Genomic DNA, 24,050 nt, shown 5'->3' with positions numbered 1-24,050 from the left:
CTGCTTATATTCCAACATCTTGCAAATATTAAATTTGAATGACTCTGCACCTTACAAGTCTAAATCTGGGCATGGTGTCAGAGGTAACTCGCTCGCTCCAACTTCAATCTCATTTCCATTCTGGGAGCCTGTAATTTACCTCCAAACATGAGCAATAATGGAATAAATAAGGAATACGATGATAAATTGCTTGAAATAAAAACAAGAAATGCTGGAACCACTCAGCAGGTCTGGCAGCATCTGTGGAAAGAGAAGCAGAGTTAACGTTTCGGGTCAGTGACCTTCTTCGGAAGGGTCCGAAGTTCCGAAGAAGGGTCACTGACCCGAAACGTTAACTCTGCTTCTCTTTCTACAGATGCTGTTAGACCTGCTGAGTGGTTCCAGCATTTCTTGTTTTTATTTCAGATTTCCAGCATCCGCAGTATTTTGCTTTTATTTTGGTGATAAATTGCTTGAGCCACTCTTAACAGTTTATGATGCTGTCTCGCCTCTTCATGTGCAAACACCCTCAAACGCAATATCAGCAAGCGCGCTTTCTTTTTTTGGGTGGAGGCGGGTGGCTTTTAATCTTAAGAGAAACCACTGTTCTCACCCAGCGCCTTACCTCTTGCAGCCAGGAGTCGTCGCTGCCAGGCAACCACCTGTACCGCGCGCACGCGCATTCTGAGCTGAGAGGGCGGGGCAGTGCAGGGAGCGGGGCAAAGTGGGTAAGAGTGGGCGGGCAGTTGGAACGCGCACGCGCGCATAACCTGGATGTTCGAAGGTCGTTCGTGGGAGCGCTCATGCGCGCCGCGACCCAAACGTCACCGAGTGGAAACGAGGCGAAATCTGGTTTGTTCGACGGCAGCAGGGTTTAGAATAATATCTGAAATAAAATCTGGAGGGGAGCTTCTCACTTGACAGGTATTAAACCAGTTCTCCGGCAAATTTGGCCACCTTCACCATCTCCCCCCGGGCTGCTGCCGCCACCGTTTGGAGCAGGTGCGTGATGGCTATTTTTTTTTATTACTCATAAAGTTTGATGCGTGAAGTGAATTTGAGTGAAAAGTTTCTGTGTTTGGTTTGTGTTTCTCTCTCCTAATTACTTCGTTTGTCTAAAACAATAACTGATCGTCTTCCCCTGCCTCTGCGGTGTACGAGTGTGTGGGCGGGGAGGCCGAGACCGGGGCCTCGGTTAAAGCGAAGGAGGAAGCGACAACCACAAGAAAACCTGAGATTTACTTAGCATCCGCCTGCCGCCTTCGAGATCAGTTACAAACCACAAGGAGATCAACAACCGCACCGAGTCCGGCTCAGCGAATTGACCGATCCCACCAACACCCTCGCTCACCGCCCAACACCACTCCCAACCCCACCGCACGCCCATCCCCCCCCCCCCCCCAACCGCAGGTCCCCTTCTCTCCCCCCCCCCCGCCCCCAAACCGCAGGTCCCCTCGCCCCACTCTCCCCAACCGCAGGTCCCCTTCTCTTCCCTCCCCCCAACACACCTGCATTCCCCACACACATCCCCACACCCCCCCCCTTCCCTCACAACACATCCCCTTCCATAGAAAACTGCAAAGCACACCCTCCCCCCGATCACAGCTACCCTCCACTCCCCCCAACTTACCCCCCCCCCATCTCAACACCCAGCACCCCCCGCCCACCCCCCCCCCCACACACCACTCGCCTCACCATGTACCCGACAGATGTCGGGTTGAAGTTTGGGGAGAGGAGCTCCTAAACTTTCACACATTTGTGAAATACATGTTCGTTTTTCTCAGTGCCTCGTTATTTCCTCATCTCTGGAGCCATAGGGTTTCTCTTCACTCATATGTATTACCCTGAAACTATATTTGTTTATTATAGAAATTATTGCTGTCCTGAAAAATGCCATTATTAATGTAGTGCAATGTTAAATTGAGTCACAAGGTGTGTATTTCCTATAATTTATATATTTTATAAACTTTGTCTTATTAAAACGCCTGGAAATGTTTTACTGATCAGGAATGAGCTGATCGGCAAGTTACTACATGACCCAGGGATACGACTACAAGATTTTTACTTTGTAGGTTTGATATTTTTTTCCCCCAAGATGGTTTCTGGACAGGCAGATACCTGGGGAGCGCCTCACTGTAAACTTCTGTCCTTGGCCAATTGCTGCCACACTTGGCCTTTGCTCCCCAAATATCCCCTGTTCCACTATTGAAGTTCCTTGGCTCTAATATGTGTGCATTTTAGCCTAATTTTAAGTGAACTGCTAGTTTCAACTGTCACTGCCCAATCCCCTGGCCACAACTGCTCACTGTCTTCAGTGAGCTACTTTTTCCTCAAATTTTCAGTCAGATTCCTGAAAACTCTCAACATCAAGGTTATGCTTCTGCACGAGACAACACAACATTACACTGCAAGACTCAGCCATCAGTTTTTTTATTTGTTCATGGGACATGGGCATCACTGGCTCGGCCAGCATTTATTGCTCATCCCTAATTGCCCTTGAGAAGGTGGTGGTGAGCTGCCTTGAATCGCTGCAGTCCTTTGGGTGTAATTACACCCACAGTCCTGTTAGGAAGGGAGTTCCAGGATTTTGACCCAGCGACAGTGAAAGAATGGCGATGTAGTTCCAAGTCAGGATGGCGTGTGGCTTGGAGGGGAACTTGCAGGTGGTGGTGTTCCCATGCATTTGCTGCTCTTGTCCTAGGCGGTAGAGGTTGCGGGTATGGAAGGTGTTGTCGACGGAGCCTTGGTGAGTTGCTGCAGTGCATCTTGCATATAGTGCACATTGCTGCCACTGTGCATCGGTGGTGAAAGGAGTGAATGTTGAAGGTGGTGGATGGGGTGCCAATCAAGCAGGCTGCTTTGTCCTGGATGGTGTTGAGCTTTTTGAGTGTTGGAGCTGCACCCATCCAGGCAAATAAAGAGAATTCCATCACACTCCTGACTTGTGCCTTGTAGATGGTGGACAGACACTGGGGGAGTCGTGAGGTGAGTTACCCCCAGAATTCCCAGTCTCTGACCTACTCTTGTTGCCACAGTATTTATGTGGCTGGTCCAGTTCAGTTTCTGTTGAATGATAACCCCCCAGGACATTGATAGTGGTGATTCAGTGATGGTAACGCCATTGACCGTCAATGGGAGATGGTTAGATTCTCTCTTGTTTGAGATAGTCATTGCCTGGCACTTGTGTGGCGTGGATGTTACTTGTTACTTATCAGCCCAAGCCTGGATGCTGTCCAGGTCTTGCTGCATCTGGATACTGGCTGCTTCAGTATCTGAGTAGTTGCAAATGGTGCTGAACATCGTGCAATCATCAGCAACCATCTCCACATCTGACCTTATGATGGAGGGAAGGTCATTGATGAAGCAGCTGAAGATGGTTGGACTTGGGACACTACCCTGAGGAACTCCTGCAGTGATGTCCTAGGACTGAGATGATTGACCTCCAACAATCACAGCTATCTTCCTTTGTGTTGATTTGCAGCTTTGTTGCTTATATTTTAAAGTAACTTTGATCAGCTTCAGCTGCTGTGATGGAAGGTCTGAGGGACTCAGTCCCCTGCTGAGCTTGCAGTTGGACTTGTTCTTCTGGTTTGTCAGCTTCAGCTACAGTCTGGTTCTTGGCCGGAGCTGAACTGAAGCACATCTCTGCTTCTGAATCGTGTGGTGACTGTCATCTTCTGCCCTGCAACTGATTCTGCACACCACCTGGACCTCCATTTCAATGGGAGTTCCTCCATCAGTGTGTCCTCTGATACTCTACCCTTCATATAGCTTCTGAACTTCATTCACCTGCCACACTTGTCACAAAACATGGACAATGGTTCATCAATGCACCTTGTTGACTCCACCTACCTACTTTAACCCAACATGGGACTTATGACTTTAACTCTGGACATTCTATTGTCTGCTTTCTCTTTCCTGTTCACCACTACTAGGATATATACATTCTATGTAACTTAAGTTTTCAGTGTGTCCATTTACGTGCGCACTTTGGTTGCCGCTCCGGACCTGAGCCCATCACTTCCATTTCCACTTTATTATTTTCCTCTTCCTTTTACTTTTTCTCCGTGCCCTTCTGGACCCCCTCTCCTGTTCTTATGCCTCCTTTCAGTTCTTCCCTCTCTGGTACTCTCTTTCCAAATCCCTACCCTAACCCTTCTGCAGTCCTTGACCTTTCTACTCCCCTGCTGCTGTCCCAGGCTTGACTCCCTCTTAGATTAGTCTACAGCTTCCCTCAGTCCCCCTCGACATTCTTTGAAGGTCCCATCGAGGCTCTTGCCGCTGCCTCCTCATGAGCAGCAACCCCAACTCCCTCATTCTACTCTCTCGCCAACTGGCCTACCCAGCGTGCTGGCTGGGGGCTGATCCAGCCAGTCTCCTCCCTGTCAATTCAACCTTCCCAGTCCTTCTCAGTCTGTCTGTAGCCTTTGGCGCTATTGATCACACCGTTCTCCTGCAATGCCTCTCCACAGTCGTCCAGCCGGGTGGGACTGCTCTCACCTGGTTCCATTTTTTATCTTAGCGATTCTCTTAGATATCAATGGCTTCTGTTCCCAATCCTGCGTAGTTACCTCTGGTGTCCCCCAAGGACCTATCCTTGGCCTGCTCCTTTTCTCATCTGTATGTTGTCCCTTGGTGACATCATCCGAAAACACAATGTCAGTTTCCACATGTACGCTCTTGCCATCAAGCTCTACCTCACCATCACCTCTCTTGACTCCACTGCTGTCTCCAAATTGTCAGACTGTTTATCTTACATGCAGTATTGAATGAGCAGAAATTTCCTCCAATTTAATATCTGGAAGACTGACCCCATTGTCTTTAGTCCCTACCATAAGCGCCATTACCTCACCATCAAATCCATCCCTCTCCCTAGAAACTGTCTGAGGCTGAACCAGACTGTTTGCAACCTCAGTGTCACATTTGACCTGGAGAAGAGCTGTCAACCACAATTTTGTGCCGTCACTGAGGCTGCCTATTTTCCACCTCTAACATTACCCGTCTCTGCCCCTGCCTCAACTCTTCTGCTGAAATTCTCATCATGCTTTGTTACTCCAGACTTGATTATTCTAATGCACTCCTGGGCATATTCCACTCTTCATAAACTTCAGGTCATCCAAAACTGCTGCCGGTGTCCTAACTTGCACCAAATGGTATTCACCTATCACCATATACTCGCTGACATACACTGGCTCCTGGTTCAACAGCACCTCGATTTTAAAATTCTCATCCTTGCTTTCAAATTCGTCCATGGTCTGTTGCACCCCCACCCCCACCCCCAACTATTGCTGTAATCTCCTCCCGCTCTACAACCCTCCGAAATATCTGTGCTCCTCGATTGCAGCCTCTTGAGCATCCCTGCTTATAATCGCTCCACCATTGGTGGGCGTGTCTTTAGCTGCCTATGCCCTAAGCTCTAGAATTTCCTCGTGGTCTCTTTTTCTCGCTTTCCTCCTTAAAACCTATCTCTTTGACCAAGCTTTTGGTCATAGGTTCTAATATCTGCTTTGGTGATTTGTTGTCAAATTTTGTTTTAGAATCCCTCAATGGAGGGCCTTAGGATGTTTTATTACATTAAAGGCACTATATAACTTTAAGTTGGTGAAGCCGTGTCTACTCCTGTTATAAAATGTATTTCTAAAGGGTTTTGAAACACTGTAGGATCTCTTTGAAGATTGGAAATATGAATGGATTTAGATGCAGTAAGTTAAGGAAGGTTTCTCATAGTTCAACAAATATGAAGGAAAACCTACTTGACCTCGTCCTTGCCAGTCTATTGGTTGTAGATGCATCTGTCCGCGACGGTATTGGTAGGAATGTCCACCGCACGGTCCTTGTGGAGATGAAGTCCCATCTTCACATTGAGGGCACCCTCCAAAATGTGTGGCAATATTAAATGGGATAGATTCAGAACAGATCTAGCAGCTGAAAAGTGGGCAACCATGAGGTGTGTTGGGCCATCATCAGCACCAGAATTGTATTCCACCACAATCTGTAACCTCATGGCCAGGTATAATCCCTCATTCAACCATTACCATGCAAACCAGGTGACCAACCCTGGTCCAGTGAAGAGTGTAGAAGAGCAAGCCAGGAGCAGCACCAGGCATACCTAAAAATGTGCCATCCTGATGAAGCTATAACACAGGGCTACAGGCATGCTATAGATGGAGCTAAGTGATCCATCAATCGATGGATTAGATCAAATACCTATGGTCTCGCTACATTAAATAACTAATGGGAGAGAAGAAGGCTCCATGAACATCTTCATCCTCAATGATGTCAGAGCCCAGTATGCGAGTGCAGTAAACAAGACTGAAGCCTTTGCAAGCACCTGTTGAGTGGATGATCCATCCTGGCCTCCTCTCGAGGCACCCACCGTCACAGATGCTAGTCTTCAGCCAATTCAATTTGCTGCTTATCATATCAAGAAATGAGTGAGCGCACTGGATATGGCAGAGGGCCCCGACAGCATCCTGGCTGTAGTGCTGAACACCTGTGCTCTAGAACTAGCTGCTACTATCCAAGCTGTTCAGTACATTTGCAATACTTGCATCTATCTGACAAAGTGGAAAATTGCCCAGGTCTGTCCTGTCCACAAAAAGCAGGACAAATTACTGCCATTTACCGTCCCATCAGCCTACTCTCGATCATCAGCAATGTGATGGAAGGTGTTGTTTGCAAGGCTGTTAAGCGGGACTTACTCACCAATAACCACCTCACCGATGCCCAATTTAGGTTCTACCAGGGCCGCTCGGCACCAAACCTCATTACAACCTTGGACAAAGAGCTGAATTCCTGAGGTGAGGTCTTTGATGTCGAGGCAACATTTTGACCAAGGGTGGCACCAAGGAGCCCTTGTAAAATTGATATCAATTGGGATCAGGAGGAAAGCTTTTCACTGGTTAGAGTCATACCTACATGAGAGAAGATGGTTCTGGTTGTTGGAGGCCAATCTTCTCATCTCCAGGATGTTGCTGCAGGAGTTCCTCTGGGCAGTGTCCTAGGCCCAACCATAAGAAATAGGAGCAGGAGTAAGTCATAAGGCTCCTCAAGCCTGTGCTGTCATTCAGTAAGATTGTGGCTGATCTGGGGAAAGACGGTGGCGTAGTGGTAATGCCACTGGACTAGTAATCCAGCGGCCTAGGCTGATGCCCTGGGGACCCTGGTTCAGATCCCACCGTGGCACTGGTGGAATTTAAATTCAGTTTAATTAATAAAAATCTGGAATTGAAAGCTAGTCTCAGTAATTTGCCATGCAACTATTGTACAAACCCATCTGGTTTACTAATGTCCTTTAGTGAAGGAAATCTACCATCCTTCTCTGGTCTGGCCTATATGTCACTTCAGACTCTCAGCACCGTGGTTGACTCCTAACTGCCCTCTGAAGCAAGCCACTTAGTTCAAGGGCAGTTAGGGATGGGTAACAAATGCTGGCCTACCAGCGACTCCCACATCGCATGAAAGAATAAAAACAATGTGATCTTGGCCTTAACTCCACTTTTCTGCCTGTTCCCCATAACCCTTGACTCCCCTATAGTTCAAATTTTTGTGTATCGGCCTTGAATACTGTGGCTGCAGGAGCATGTCAGAAGCTGGGTATTTTGTGGTGAATGACTCACCACCTGATTGCCTAAAGCCTTTCCACCATGTACAAGGCACAAGTCAGGAATATGATGGAATACTGTCCACTTGCCTGGATGAGTGAAGCTCCAACTTGCTCAAGACCCTCAACCTTGATTGGCATCCCATCCATCACCTTAAACATTCGCTCCCTGCACCACTGGTGCAACGTGGCTGCAGTGTGTATCATCTCCATGATGCACTATAGCAACTTGCCAAGGTTTCCTAAACTCTCAACCTCTACCAGCTAGAAGAACAAGGGCAGCAGGAACACTGCCACCTCCAAGTTCCTCTCCAAAACACTCCATCCTGATTCAGAAATATATAACTTTTCCTCCTTCATAGCTGGGCTGGAATTCTGGAATGCTCTCCCTAACAGTACTGTGGGAGTATCTTCACCACATGGAAGGCAGCCATTCAAGAAGGCGGCAGAGATGAGCAGTAAATGCCTGAGATGCTCACATCTGTGAATCAATTTAAAAAAAACAGAAATAGTTAACTTTATAAAGTTGAATAAATCTTTCTTGTATACCTGCACAATTTGCAAGAAGAAAATGTATGTGAGAGAGAACTTGCATTTATACTGTGCCCTTTAGAACCTCAGGACGTACTACATTTTATAACAATTAAGTATTTTTGAGGTACAGCCAGTGTTACTGCCAATTTACATGCAGCAAGTTGCCAGAAACAGCAATGACATGATGACCAGATCATTAATTGGTTTTAGTTTTTTATTATTCGTTCATGGGATGTGGGTGTCGCTGTCTAGGCCAGCATTTATTGCCCATCCCTAATTACCCTTGAATTGAGTGGCTTGTTAGGCCATTTCAGTGGGCATTTTATGTGTCAACCACATTGCTGTGGGTCTGGAGTCACATGTAGATCAGACCAGGTAAGGAACCAGATGATAACGATCGACATGGTCACCATTAGACTCGCTTTTTAATTCCAGATCTTAATTGAATTCAAATTTCACCATCTGCCATGGGATTCAAACCCATGTCCCCAGAACATCAGCCTGGGTTTCTGGATTACTAGTCCAGTGACATTACCACTCCCGCCTCCCCTAATAATGTAGGTTGAGGAATAAATATTGGCCAGGACACAGATCACTAAAAGTAGTGACGCAGATTAATAAAGCCATTTTTTAAAAAAACAAAGCACTAGGGTTCACTTCTAGAGGGATTGAATTTGAAAAGCAGAAAAGTTATGTTAAACTTGTATAGAACTTTGCTTAGACGACACTGAGTACTGTGAACAGTTCTGGTGTCCATATTCAAAAAGGATATAGAGGCACTGGAGAAGGTGCAAAATAGATTTACTAGAATGATGTCAGAACTGAGAGGCTACATATATCAGGGATGATGAGGGGTTACCTGATCTAGCTGTTTAAGATTAAGAAAGAGTTTGATAGGGTAGTCATAGAGAAGATGTTTCCACTTGTGGGGAAGACCAGAACTAGAGCTTATAAATATAAAATAGTCACGAAAAAATCCAACAGGAAATTCAGGAGAAACCTCCCTACCCAGAGAGTGGTTAGAATGTTGAATTTGCTATTACAAAGAGTAATTGAACCAACTAGCATAGATGTGTTTAAGGGGAAGCTGGATAAACCAATGAGGGAGAAAGGAACAGAGGGATAAGTTGATGATTAGGTGGAGGAAGGTGGGAGGAGGATCGTGTGGAACATGAACACTGGCATTGACTTGTAAGGCGAAATGGCCTGTTTCGGTGCTGTAAGTACTATGTAAGATTATATGAGGACAATGGTGAGAACTCTCCTACACCTCAAATAATGCCATGGGATCTTATGCATCCACCTGAGAGCAGATTTCAGTTTAGCATTTCATCCATAATGCAGCACTCCCTCAGTCCGCACTGAAGGTTTCAGCCTGGATTGTGTGTTCAAATCCCTGGAGTGTGCTTGAACCCACAACCTTCTGACTCCGAGCCAAAGTGCACCTAGTAAAAGAGGTGGGCAGAACTGAGTTCTAATGCTAGTTCAGCATTTCTTTCTGGCTAGGAAAAATAGCGTTGTGCACACGTTTGTACAGACTGCTCAATAACTTTTTAAACTTCACTTGACATTGTTGCAGTTATACAGTAGCTTGCACAAATCAAAAAATAGTTTTGCATTGGTTCTCTAAATTTAATTTGGACAACCTTGTATGCAAATTACTCCACACGACTTGTGACTAAGGAGCAGAAAACTCATACCGAGTTAGAATTGTAACCTGTAAATATTATAAAGTTATATAGACTATAGGTAAGATAGCACAATTTAAAAGCTCAGATGACATAAACCATGTTTATAAAGTCCTGAGATGTCGTACCACCTTATGTAAATGCAGTGCTTGTTTTGCATATGAAAACTTAAAAGTAGAGTTTCCACAGTCACTGTGGGACTAACAATAAAGTACATTTAATGTAAGCAATGTGTGTTCATAATTTCACGAGACTGGTACTAGACCAGGGTTATAAAAACATCACCTGACTGGTAAATGTATTTTACTGAAATTCAGTCCTGTTTTTAATGAATTATACTCTTGCATGTTTTTTTTATTTATAGTCCGCACCTCCTGTGGCACATTTTGTGTTTTAAAAAAAAAAAATTGGCCATGCTGGTATATACCATTTACATACATTGAGTCACTGACTCTCTGAGGTAGCTGCTCCTTTTCTTGACAACCACCTGAGGCATCTTTTTGAAAAAAATCATCTGCTGCCTCCTGCCACTGATCCAATGTAGTCGTCTTTAGTCGCCGTCACTACTTTCTATACCTGCTTATTTCCCCAGAACTGAAGAAATGTGGCAAAGTTGTGCTCTTGGTGATGACTGAGAACCAGCTACACGTTGTTTAAACATATTTTATCGACTTAAGCAACTTAAAAGCTAGTTCCTATCTATGACAGTGAATACTTCTTTGCTGTTCTTCACTGCAGGATGTGATTCCCTAAGAGTTCACAGCACTGAATTAGGAAGAATCGTTAAACGTGTAATATAAGCTCAATATGCAGTTTGAATAATAGATGCATTCTAGCTCATTACTGGGTAGCCCTTTTCTAAAACTTCCGGGGGTTGAGGAGAAATGATATACTTACAATCTTCATTCTCTTTCAGTCCCCTCCCTCTGTTACTACCTACATCGAGTGTAATTGTGCCGTTTAGCTTCCTATTGCTGTAATAAACCTGTTCTCCCACAAATTACGTTCAGAAAATTTCTGTTTAAATCTCATACTGCACATAGACTGTAATTGGTATATAGTTGGCAATTATAGTATAACTGTAATATGCACTCTTGGGGGAGACCTTTTGTAAAACCTCTGAGAGGAAGGATCGATGAACCACAACCTTCATTTTTTAAATCTCACTCTCACACTGAGTGTCTTTTCACTCCATTCCACACACTTTCTTGCTACCTCGTTCTATTTCTGCCTCCTTGGTGTTGACGCTTTCATTTCACTTTGTACCACTGAGATACCCTAAGTAAACTCTCACAGCATTCCTGACTGTGACTGGTGAACCAGTTTTAAGTTATTTAAAATGTTTCCTTTTTACTAAGATAGTAAAAGCACACTAAGTGCTTTAAAGAACTTTAGTCAGTTCTTGGGTTATGGCTGTGAATGTAGTTATAGCTATTTTTTTTTCTCTCCACTGTTCCTACTCCATTGTACTCAGTAGTCGCATACCTAGTTTAATTCTCCTTCTCCAGTATTTGTCTGCTGCTCTGCCACCATTTAAGTGATTCCACACTCCAGACCATCCTGCCTTCCCCACCTGCTCCATGCTCCCAACTCACCATCTAAAGTGCCTGGAGATGGCTCTACTACCAATCAGATACCCAAAGATCCTCTCCCCAGTACTCACATATCCTATTTCTGCTCTGCCCTAGCACATCTGCACAACTCCTACATGCCTGTACTATCGATCCTGGAATTAAAAAAAAAGTAAAACCTAAAATTGTGTACAAAAGTAACATGATTACATTATAAATTCTATGAAAATGTGAAACTGATCGCATAATTCAAACCTTAAAAATATCATTAACACTCCAGTAATGTTTTGAATAAGTGAAATTGCATTTTTATCAACATAAATCAGTGGCATAAAACAGCATTTCCTCCTGTTCACTAAGCAACACCACTGGAGATCAGCTAATATATATTGTATATGAAAATATATCAAGCCTGTTTGCCGTACTTTGCTATGGATACAAAATGAACAGTTTATTTAAAAAAGCAACTTAATGTTGGGATTTCAACTAAGTTTAAAATTAAATACCCTTTCTAATCTGCATTGTGCTTTGCTGATTTGATTTTAGGCTGTGTTTACTTAATGCTAATTAGACTTCATTGCCTTTGAGAACCATAGCTCTCCCTTGGCAGCAGAAAAAATTATGCTTACTCCTCATAATTCTAAGTTGTTTTTTTGCTATGATAAAATAGAATTGTGTAGTAATTTAAATTAAGTAATGTAAAATAGGAATTTAGTGCTTAAAAAGTTTAAATTATCAACATTTGATTAAACGACTTTGAAGTAAGAGAAGTAGAACGTATTATTCATTACACATCATAACACTCCTGCACTTATAAAAGTGTTTTATCTGATTCTCTGAGCAATGAGAGATCTGTTGATTTATAGATATATCCACAGCACATGAAAATCTAAACCCTCTTGTGCTTGGTTTGAGAAGCCTGTGCAAATTTTCTAGAATTCTTCATCTTCAGTTTTTGCAGTTCTTTTCAGAAAACTGCAATTTTATTTAATAGTTGTATCAATTCACCCTACAGTTCTTTTTGTTGCTGTTCTGTATTTGACAACTCAATAATGTAACTTTTTGCATTACCTATTTTTTCTAACTGTTTTTTTTCTGCTTAAATTGCCTTTATTCTCATCTTGCTTTGTCTTCTAAGTCTCTCCATAATGCATTTGAGTTGAATATATATTATACTAGTTGATTATTACAGAGTGAAATTTGTTGTAAAAATAATTTAATAGATCTTCAGCATTTGATTTAGTTCTACTAAAACAGTAACTTTAAGATTGTATAAGAAAATCGTGATATGCAGGTCCATTGGTTTTTAAATCATCTATAAATTGCAAAAATGTATAGTGAAATGCTTGAAATAAGCATTTACAATGATCTTCAGTATACTGAGGATAAACAACCAGACCCTACTAACGTGTGTTTTCCCCCCCCCCCCCTCTCCCCCCCCATCTTTAGCGAAACATTGGAAACAAATCATGTGGATTACTGCCAGCTTCAAAAGGTGAACTGTTGTTTATTTGAGATGGCTGAGAAAGACGGAAAATCAGATGTACCTATTCCAGGACAGGTCTATATTGAGGTGGAGTATGATTATGACTACGAAGCAAAAGATAGAAAGATAGTAATAAAGCAAGGTGAAAGGTATATTTTGTTGAAGAAGACAAATGATGATTGGTGGCAGGTTAAGAAGGAAGGTAGCTCAAAGCCTTTTTATCTTCCAGCACAATATGTTAAAGAACTACCTCGGAAGGCGTTAATGCCACCAATGAAACAAGTACCTTCTTATGTTAAAATCAAATCTGCTAGTTTAAATGCAGATGCCAAGCTACTGCAGGTGTCCACTGAAAATCTTTCCAAACCACTAGATTACTCCAGCTCTTTCAAATCCTCTATGGGACACTTGCAAGCCCAGACTTCTGCACAGAATCAGACAAAAAACCTAAACACAAGCCAAACACAGAACCAGGACCAGGCTTGTGTTCAAGGGATGGGCCACTTGCATTCTGGAGTCCAAAGTAGTGCCAAAGCTAGTAACCAGAATCAAGGACCTGGAGAGAGTACATTACAGTATTTAAGAGTTACAAATCAGAACCGAATTCCAGAACAACCACAAGATTTTGAAACTTTGGATGTAGAGAAAATTAAGAACTTGGTTCATGAAACTTCGTATGAAACGGCTGCAGAGAGTTCAGAAAGGCATCATCAAGACTCTGAATCTGGAGATGAACATAGTAGCAGTTCCACAGAACAGTTGCAGGTAGGAATTTCCACATCACTGTTAATTTTGCTCTTTTAAAAAAGGAGTAGAAATGTATTGTCCTGATCTTATTGAGGTTTGCACCTTCTACACATCTATTCTGGAATTTTTGGTTGCATTTATTTCCTGTTGAGTTGATTTTTTTTTTCTAGGCCTTGTGATTGATTAAAAAATCTGGATTTTCGATGGAAAATCAAATGATGGTAAAAGTGATCATTTCACTAAGATGCATTGTCTGCTATAACCATGGTGATCCCTTTGCAATTTTCTCAATCACTAAATGCCAATTCAATTGTCATTTGAATTATGGTTCCAATAATTTAAAAGTGAAGTTGTTTCAAGGTTCCTGAAACAATTGAGCAACATTGTATTTGCTTGACAGAATAGCAAAATCTAAAATGCATACAGATTTGCAAAAACATTGCCACAAAATGTATTAAGCGATCAAATCAGTTCCACCACCAATCAGTGAATATGTGCTGATGTTGGTTCATGGTCATTGGACTGCAAGAATATATCCAGAAACATACTCTGGGATATCTTTTACAATCTACCTCTGAAAGCTACCAGCTATAATGCTGAAGTAATGTAGATTCTGTAATGTTTGGTGATCCAGTCATTTTTAGTATGACTTGCTATAGAGATTTTTGTCAAATACTGTTCCTCTGATCTGGTAAATACCGTAGTTCATTGTGTAGGTTAAGATATTATTGGTTTACTTAAATTTTGAGAAGAAAATCATTCAAAGCGGATATGTGTATTAGGGTAGCTTGATACTGCTAAACTTTAGATGACTCAAGCTAAGAGTCACTGAGTGGGGAATGAGCTCATGCTTAATTCCTAGGTCCCTTTTTGAGCAGAGGCTGCAGCAACTCTTGGAGCGGTGAAGGAAAACTAGTGGGGTAGAGTCATGTGCACGTCTGTTTTGCAGTGTCTAAGTCACATTACAATTTTATTGTGTGATATTCCAAAACTTCTACCAGTATATATGTATCATATTCTGCTGGTTTGCAGTGACTAAGTCAAATACCATTTTTATTAAATAGGATATCTGGATTTTCTACATTTGGTTATTGTATTCTGTGATTGGTACGTTTTTCTATGAACAGCACAAATTGTGTTCTTGGTGATGCATAATGATGTTTAGTACCTCCTGGGAGCGAAACTATCATACAAACATTTAAAGCATCACTATCAAATTCCTCACTGATTGGAGTGTTTAAACCATTAAAAATTTGGGATTTGGATGCACAAACGACAAACTCTTCTAGTTGTTTTTCCTCAAATACATTACTATGCAATGATTGCATAGTTCAGTTAATATAAGAATAGTAAATGCAACTTAAGTTAGTGTTTGAATTTTTCTTCAAAATAACTTGTTTTTCTGGGCAAAGAAAATGTAATGGCCTGGATTTTGTGATCAGCTAACAAACGGCGTGAGCGATTCATTACTCTTACACTTGCCCACAGACATTGAGCTTCTGCACTGCAATACGTGGTTATTAGAAGTCAATAGCAGCACGATGTTCTCATACAGGGCATCTGGGACTTGTGTGAACAGGGCAGGCAAATGAAATGTCTCCTTGACCAATCAGATTGGACAATGTTTATTAAGCAGTGCAGAGACCAAACTAGGAAGTGTAAATTAGAACAATTAATTCAATGCCAAATATGTACAGAAAGTGAAATAGAGAGGGAAGAAAGATAGGATTCAGAGACAGATAAAAGAGACAAAAAGTAAAAACATTCAATTTTTAATTTAAAAAAATCTCCACAAGTAATTCAGAAGCCATGAGACTGCACACTTGTAAAAGTGCTAGTGAGGTTAGAGCCATAGAGTCATACAGCATATAAACAGGCCCTTTGCGCCCATGCCAACCATAATGCCTATCTATACTGATCCCACCTGCCTGCATTAATTCCATATCCCTCCACGCCTAGTTCATTCAAGTACCTGTCCAGATGCCTCTTAAATGTTGCTACTGTTCCGGCCTCCTCCACCACCTCTGGCAGCTCATTCCAGATACCCACTATTCTTTCTGTGAAAAATTTACCCCTTTGAACCTCCTCCCTCTCACCTTAAATCTATGCCCTCTAGTTTTAGTCACCAATACCATGGGAAACAGACTCTGGCTATCTACCCAATCTATGCCTCTCATAATTTTATATACCTCTATTATGTCGGCACAGACTCGGTGGGCCGAAGGGCCTGTTTCAGTGCTGTATCTCTTTTTAAAAAAAATAAAAATAAAATAAAAAAATGACCAAGGAACAGTTGATAAGGGCTTTAGTTGTGACTTGAAGTATCATTATGTGGTCAAAAACCCTGTCTCTCCGCTTTGGGTTGTCGAAATGACGCATGACGCAGATATTTCTGAGGAAGCACATGAGGCTAATGATGAATCCGAACAAATCATACTGGTCACCAGGAGTTTTCATCCTGTGATGAAGGTGTTGCAGACTCATTTAACTGCAGTGCTAGATAGTGCTTGCACTTTGACAGCATATGGAACAGATTGGTTAAAATGTTACCTTAAACCTCCTACGTAGTAAGGATCGATGCACGGTTAAGGAATATAAAAGTACTACTTGCTTTAGTTTTGGTGATGACAACATATTGAAGGTCACTAAAGAGAGTTGTAGTTCCCTTTTAAAATAGCTGGAGTAAGCTATTTTATAAGCACTGTTCTCTCTAGTGAGATACTTGTGCTGTTGAGTAACCTATGACAAGGCACAAATGAAGCATGACATGGAGCATGATAAGGCAATTATTGAGGTAAAGTCAGTGAATCTGCAGTTTACCCAGTCAGTAGGTATGCCACAGTACTGTTTGGAAGGGAGTTCCAGGATTTTGACCCAGTGACAGTGAGGAAACAGTGATATAGTTCCAAGTTAGGATGGTGTGTAGCTTGGAGGGGAACTTGCAGGTGGTGGTGTTCCCATGCATCTGCTGCTCTTCTAGGTGGTAGAGTTTGCGGGTTGGAAGGTGCTGTCCAAGGAGCCTTGGTGCGTTGCTGCAATGCATCTTGTAGATGGTACACACTGCTGCCCTGTGCGTTGGTGGTGGAGGGAGTGAATGTTTGTGGATGGTGTGCCAATCAAGCGGGCTGCTTTGTCCTGGATGATGTCGAGCTTCTTGAGTGGTGTTGGAGCTGCACCCATCCAGGCAAGTGGCGAGTATTCTATCGCACTCCTGACTCATGCCTTGTGGAAAGTCGGACGGGCTTTGGGGAGTCAGAAGGTGAGTTACTCGCTGCAGGATTCTTAGTCTGTGACCTGCTCTTGTAGCCACCGTGTTTATATGGCTACTGCAGTTCAGTTTCTGGTCAGTGGTAACCCCCAGGATGTTAGTGAATAGAGGGATGTGACAATTGTGGGCTGTGCAGGAAAAGCTATCAAATTTAAAAATTGGTTGCAGGTTCAGGATGATGGTCACGAACTGGCAGAATGGGATGAAAGAATGAAGAGTAAGAAAATGCACTGTAAGCACTGATAATGGGTCTTGAAGTGACTCATGTCAGAAAAGGATCATGTAACAGAAAGACGTACAGATAGTACAAGAGGGTGATCTCGCAGTAGTCGTCTTGACAGACACAAAAGTAGAGGCTATGGCTTGAATAGATTACACAATGAAATAAAGGCCACAGAACAGACTGAACAGAACTGGAAACAGAAGTCATCCATGATAGTTACATCTTGGTGGCTGCTGATAACTGATGAGAGGCAAAACAATAGGTATTAGATATTGAAGAGAGTTTGGAGTTTACTCAAGATGCTAGATAAGGGACAGCGAGCATTATATTGACAAAGTCCTTGCAGCTGGGACTTATAAAGCTGAAGCGAGGTTAGTTGCTCAGAGATTTGAAGAGCAACAGGGTCATATAGATGTTTGAGTGGACTCTCCCACAGCTGGAAAAATAATCTCTCAAATCTTTTTGGCTCTTTTGGTTGCATATTCATGGGAGCGTAGATCAAATGACAGAAAAGCCACATTTCTGTAGGGAGATACTTTTCAGAAAGAAGTGTTTCTGAAACCGCCCAAAGAGGCAGCAGATGCAGAAGGAAAACTATGGAAACTAAACAAATGTGTCTATGGCCTGAATGATGCTTCCAGGGTATTTTTTGGTGAGATCTGTTTTTGCTGAAAATAGGTTCTGTTCAGATAAAAGCAGATCCTGCAATGTTTTATTGGTATCATAAAGGAAAACCTTCAGGCACCTTCATTATCCATGTTGATTTCTTATGGGTGGTACTGTGGAATTTCAGAAACATGTTAAGACTAGAGTAGAATTTAAGATTGGGAGTCAGGTGTGTGGGGCTTTTAAATATATTGGTTTAGCTATTAAGCAGAAGTAGGTCTGAAATAACTTTAAATCAACAGTCCTATTAAGAGAGTGCTACCCCTATCCTGGTCGATTGTAGTAGATCCTCACCGAAAGATTATATATTTAAAGAAGTGATTAATTGCGAAGCTTGATTGGTCAGTTGAACTGGTTGGGCACTCAGACTAGACCAGATGCTAATTTTGATGTATTGGAGTTAGTTACTGCTTTAGAACACTCAAGTCATAAATGTTTTAAGGACAAGTAAATATTAAATTAAATATGCTTCACATGCTAATGTTTCTGGTGGGTATTCTGTGCAGCTGGTTTCATACTATTTCTTTTGGATGAAAACGAGAAATGCTGTCTTTTAGCTTGAGATAAATTAAAAAAGGGTTGTTACAAGTACTTTGGCTGCTGAAACATTGGCTCTTGTGGAAGGAGTGTATATGGGATTCTATTTGTCAAATATTTGAAGTGAGAATTCTGCACAATGAGTGTCCTGAAGATAGTATGCCCATTGAATGTTATGTAGATAATAGTTCATCGTGGGATAATGTATACTCCACGAGAAGTGAGTGAGGCAAAAGGTTACGAATTGACCTTGTTGGCTTGAAACAAATGTTGCAAAGAAAGGAAACCCCTAAAACTAAATGGGAAGGTGCAAGCTTCGTTGTGGAGACGAAGTCCCAACTTCACATTGAGGATACCCTCCTTCGTGTTGTGTGGCACTACCACCGTGCTAAATGGGATAGATTTCCAACAGACCTAGCAATGCAAAACTGGGCATCCATGAGGCGCTGTGGGCCATCAGCAGCAGCACGATCTGTAACCTCATGGCCCGGCATATCCCCCACTCTACCATTACCGTCAAGCCAGGAGACCAACCCTGGTTCAATGAAGAGTGCAGGAGGGCATGCCAGAAGCAGTACTAGGCATGCCTCAAAATGACGTGTCAACCTGGTGAAGCTACAACACAGGACTATCTGCGTGCCAAACTGCGCAAGCAGCATGCAATAGACAGAGCTAAGCGATCTCATAACCAATGGATCAGATCTAAGCAGAGGTAGCATAGATGTGGAGTAAATAGAATGTTTTCAGGATAATTTCTTGGAATAGTATGTTCTGGAGCCAACCAGAGAGCAGGCTATACTAGACTTGGTATTGTGCAACGAGATAGGATTAATTAATGACCTCATAATTATGGCGCCCCTAGGTAGCAGCGATCATAATGTGATTGAATTTTACATTCCGTTTGAGGAAGAGAAGAGTGGGTCCAAGACTAGTATTTTAAAATTAAATAAGGGCAATTATGAGAGCATGAAAGCAGAGCTAGCTAAAGTGAACTGGCAAATCAGGTACAGGAATAGGTCTATAGAGATGCATTGGCAGACATTTAAGGGGATATTTCAGAATACACAGAATAGATACACATCAACAAGCAACAAAAATTCCAAGTATCAAACTTAAAGAGAGAGCCTATAATTGTGCAAAGATGGGAGGCAGGTCAGAAGATTGGACAGAATATAAAAAACAGCAAAGAATGACTAAAAGATTGATAAGGAAGGTAAAATTAGAATACGAGAGAAAGCTAGCTAGAAATATAAAGACAGATAGTAAGAGTTTCTATAGCTATTTAAAAAAGAGTTAACAAAGTGAGCATTGTTCCTATAGAAAATGAGTCTGAGTAATTAATAATGGGTAATAAGGAGATGACCGATGAATTGAACAGATATTTTGCATCTCTTTTCACTATTGAGGATACAAGTAACATCCCAGATATAGCTGTAAGTCAGGAAATGGGAGGGAGGGAGGAACTCAAGAAAATTACAATCACCAAGGAAGTGGTACTGAACATATTGTTGGAGCTGCGGGCTAACAAGTCCCCAGGTCCTGATGCACTTCATCCTAGGGTGTTAAAAGAAGTAGCTAGTGAGAGAGTTGATGCCATAGTTTTAATTTTCCAATATTCCCTAGATGCAGGGAAGGTACCGTTAGATTGGAAAATAACGAATGTAACTCCTTTATTCAAAAAGGGAAGGAGACAAAGCAGGAAACTACAGGCCAGTTAGCTAAATGTCTGTCTTGGGGAAAATGTTCGAAGCTATTATGAAAAACGTTATAGCAGGGCATTTAGAAAAATTCAAGATAATCAAGCAGAGTCAACATGGTTTTGTGAAAGGGAAATCGTGTTTAACCAATTTATTGGAGTTCTTTGAGAGAGTTACATGTGCTGTGGATAAAGGGGAACCGCTGGATGTATTGTATTTAGATTTCCAGAAGGCATTTGATAAGGTGCCGCATCAAAGGTTATTGCAGAAAATAAAAGCTCATGGTGTAGGGGGTAACATATTGGCATGGATAGAAGATTGGCTAGCTAACAGGAAACAGAGTAGGCATAAATGGGTCATTTTCTAGTTGGCAAGATGTAATGAGTGGTGTGCCACAGGGATCAGTGCTGGGGCCTCAACTTTTTACAATTTTTATATAAATGATTTAGTTGAATAAACCGAAGATATGGTTGTTAAATTTGCTGATGACACAAAAATAGGTAAGAAAGTAAGTTGTGAAGAGGACATAAGGGGGCTACAAAGGGATATAGAGTGAGGTTAAGTGAGAGGGCAAAGACCTGGCAAATAGAGTATAATGTGGGAAATTGTCCACTTTGGCAGGAAAAATAAAAAAAGGCATATTATCTAAATGGTGAGAGATTGAAGAGCTCTGAGATGCAGAGGATCTGGGTGTCCTAGTGCATGAATTGCTAAAGGTTAGTATGCAGGTACGGCACGTAATTAGGAAAGCTAATAGAATGTTATCGTTTATCATGAGGGGAATTGAATGCAAAAGTAGGGAGGTTGTGCTTCAGCTGTGCAGGGCGTTGGTGAGACCACATCTGGAGTACTGTGTACAGTACTGGTCTCCTTATTTAAGGAAAGATGTAAATGCATTGGAGGCAGTACAGAGCAGGTTTACTAGATGAATACCTGGAATGGACAGACTGTCATATGAGGAAAGATTGGACAGGCTAGGCTTATATCCACTGGAATTTAGAAGAGTAAGAGGCAACTTGATTGAAACATATAAGATTCTGAGGGGTCTTGACAGGATGGATGTGAAAAGGATGTTTCCCCTTGTGGGAGAATCTAGAACTAGGGGGTCACTGTTCAAAAATAAGGGGTCGCCCATTTAAGACAAAGGAGAAATTTTTTCTCTGAGGGTCGTGAGTTTTTGGAACTCTCTTCCTCAAAAGGCAGTGGAAGCAGAGTCTTTGAATATTTTTAAGGCAGAGTTAGATAGATTCTTGATAAGCTAAGGGATGGAAGGTTATTGGGGGTAGGTGCAAATCTGAAGTAATCAGTTCAACCATGAACTTATTGAATGGCGGAGCAGACTCGAAGGGTCGAGTGACCCACTCCTACTCCTAACTCGTAAGCTTGTATGTAACTAGTTTGTTGGATGACGAGTTGCTTGCAGTTCTCTGAATCTGAAATATTATAACTAAATTTCATTTTCTGTAGCATTTTCTCTTTTATGTACATTTAATTTAAAACGGTAGCAACATTTGGATTTGCCTTCACTTTGTGAGAAATACATTGGATACAATTTGCCTTTATGGTAGCTGCTTTGACTAAGATGCAGACCATTTTTAAATATTAGTTTTGCAAATGCCTTTTTCCACCACTCGAAGGCAAGATTATGTAATTTGAATGTGGAATACTCTATTGTGGTGAGGTGCTTCATAGAGTCAGAGTCGTACAGCATAGAAACAGGCCCTTTAGCCCACCGCGTCTATGCTGACCATAATGCCTGTTTTTACTAATCCCACCTGCCTGCATTAATTCCATATCCCTCTATGCCTTACTCATTCAAGTACCTGTCCAGATGCCTCTTAAATGTTGCTACTGTTCCTGCCTCCGCCACCTCCTCAGGCAGCTCATTCCAGATACCCACTATTCTTTGTGTGAAAAATTTACCCGTTTTGATCCCCTTTAAACCTCCTCCCTCTCACCATGAAATGGTTAATGTGGTCAGCAGAACTAGAACATTTTAAACATCAAGGCATTGACACATACTCCATAGAGAAACTGACTTTAAAATAATCAGGATAGAATGGCACCTATCAGAGTGAGTAAAGTTGTTGTGCATTTCATGTAAAGAGGGATATGGAGTCTGGATTAAGACAATTGAGGGCTGGGCCTAGTATCTGGCAAGAAATATCCACAAGATAAATATAGGTAGAAGGAGAGCTGGAGAATCGTTTAAGTCCATGCATGATCGTTTGTTTGAACCATACGTGTTTGAGATGCCGATAATTTAGAATTGAGTGAGATGATCTGCGGATAGGGAGCACCAATCTAAGTTGATAATGATCACATTTTACTGAAAAAGATTTTACATTTATTGGCAGCTTAGAAATATCTAGGGTAGCTAAAAATCAGTTGCGAGAAGTCAGTAAGGATATTTTCTTCTCGAAGTGGGGCGGGGTGGGGGGGGGGAATGTAAGAAATGGGACCTTTTTTAATAACTGATACTTCTCATAATATAGAATTCTTATATAAATAGTTCTCTGTCTCATTAAGAAAGATTCAATAGCAGACAGCCAGGATAGCATAGGCCTGCTGTCTCTGCCAAGGACATAGCTCTAACACAGGCTCTGAAACAAGACATTTCTAAAGCTGATAAGATGCAGCCTTGTACCCTCTCCAGACAAATGTTTGGCAGAAGTTTACTAACAATACCAAGCATAAAATAAGGTGAAAGGTGACTTCGGGGGCAGAATGTTAGACAAGGAGGAGGTGACGACCCCTGATACCTCAGGTACTTCACAGAATAACAGAATAATACAGTGCAGAAGAGGCCCTTCGGCCCATCGAGTCTGCACCGATGCATTAAGGACACCTGACCTATCTACCTAATCCCATTTGCCAGCACTTGGTCCATAGCCTTGAATGTTAAGACGTGCCAAGTGCTCATCCAGGTACTTTTTAAAGGATGTGAGGCAACCCGCCTCTACCACCCTCCCAGGCAGTGCATTCCAGACCGTCACCACCCTCTGGGCAAAAAAGTTCTTCCTCAAATCCCCCTTAAACCTCATGCCCCTCACCTTAAACTTGTGTCCCCTCGTAACTGAAGCTTCAACTAAGGGGAACAGCTGCTCCCTGTCCATGCCCCTCATAATCTTGCACATCTCGATCAGGTCACACCTCAGTCTTCTCTGCTCCAGCAACAACAACCCAAGCCTATCCAACCTCTCTTAGCTTAAATGTTCCATCCCAGGCACCATCCTGGTGAATCACCTTTGCACCCCCTCCAGTGCAATCACATCCTTCCTATAATGTGGCGACCAAAATTGCACACAGTACTCCCAGCTGTGGCCTTACCAAAGTTCTATACAACTCCAACATGACCTCCCTGCTTTTGTAATCTATGCCACTGGACACTGGCTTCCAGTCACTAAAACAGCCGTCTATCATCATTCTCTGTCTCCTACAGCTAAGCCAATTTTGCATCCACCTTATCAAGTTACCCTGTATCCCATATGCATTTGCTTTCTTGATAAGTCTCCCATGTGGGACCTTGTCAAAGGCTTTGCTGAAATCCATGTAAACTACATCAACTGCACGACCCTCATCTACACACCTGGTCACATGCTCAAAAAATTCAATCAAATTTGTTAGGCATGACCTCCCTCTGACAAAGCCATGCTGACTATTCCTAATCAAATTTTGCCTCTCCAAGTGGAGATAGATTGTCTCCTTCAGAATTTTGTCCAATAGTTTCCCTACCACTGACGTGAGACTCACTGGTCTGTAGTTCCCTGGCTTATCTTTACAACCTTTCTTAAATAGTGGGACCACATTAGCTGTTCTCCAATCCTCTGGCACCTCCCCCGTGACCAGAGAGGAATTAAAAATTTGTGTCAGAGCCCCTGCAATCTCCACCCTCACCTCCCACAGTATCCTGGGCCACAAATCGTCCGGATCTGGAGATTTGTCCACTTTTAAGCCTGCCAAAACTTCCAATACCTTGTCACTTCCTATGACAATTTACTCAAGAACCTCACAGTCTCTCTCTCTCTGAGTTCCATATCTACATCCTCAT

General features: G+C 42.3%; 1 protein-coding gene across 5 annotated transcripts in view; it reads left to right on the top strand.

Annotated features, from left to right (window-relative positions):
- Window positions 1-752: 752 nt before the first annotated feature.
- The window catches only part of LOC137349138 (rho GTPase-activating protein 12-like), a 241,639-nt gene continuing 218,341 nt past the window's right edge, over window positions 753-24,050 (top strand). For 3 of the 5 annotated variants that reach the window (XM_068014549.1, XM_068014542.1, XM_068014521.1), the window contains exons 1-2: window positions 754-981; window positions 12,825-13,626. In XM_068014549.1, coding sequence (XP_067870650.1) covers window positions 12,892-13,626 — 735 coding nt within the window. In that variant the 5' untranslated portion in view covers window positions 754-981; window positions 12,825-12,891. Of the gene's footprint in view, window positions 982-12,824; window positions 13,627-24,050 lie in introns of all 5 variants that reach the window. The other 2 variants (XM_068014554.1, XM_068014532.1) reach the window with 1 other exon arrangement.

The sequence above is a fragment of the Heterodontus francisci genome, chromosome 2 (assembly GCF_036365525.1).
Source record: "Heterodontus francisci isolate sHetFra1 chromosome 2, sHetFra1.hap1, whole genome shotgun sequence".
Lineage (NCBI taxonomy): Eukaryota > Metazoa > Chordata > Chondrichthyes > Heterodontiformes > Heterodontidae > Heterodontus > Heterodontus francisci.
The sequence above is the reverse complement of the archived record's forward strand: the minus strand, read 5'-3'. Positions and strand labels throughout refer to the sequence as shown.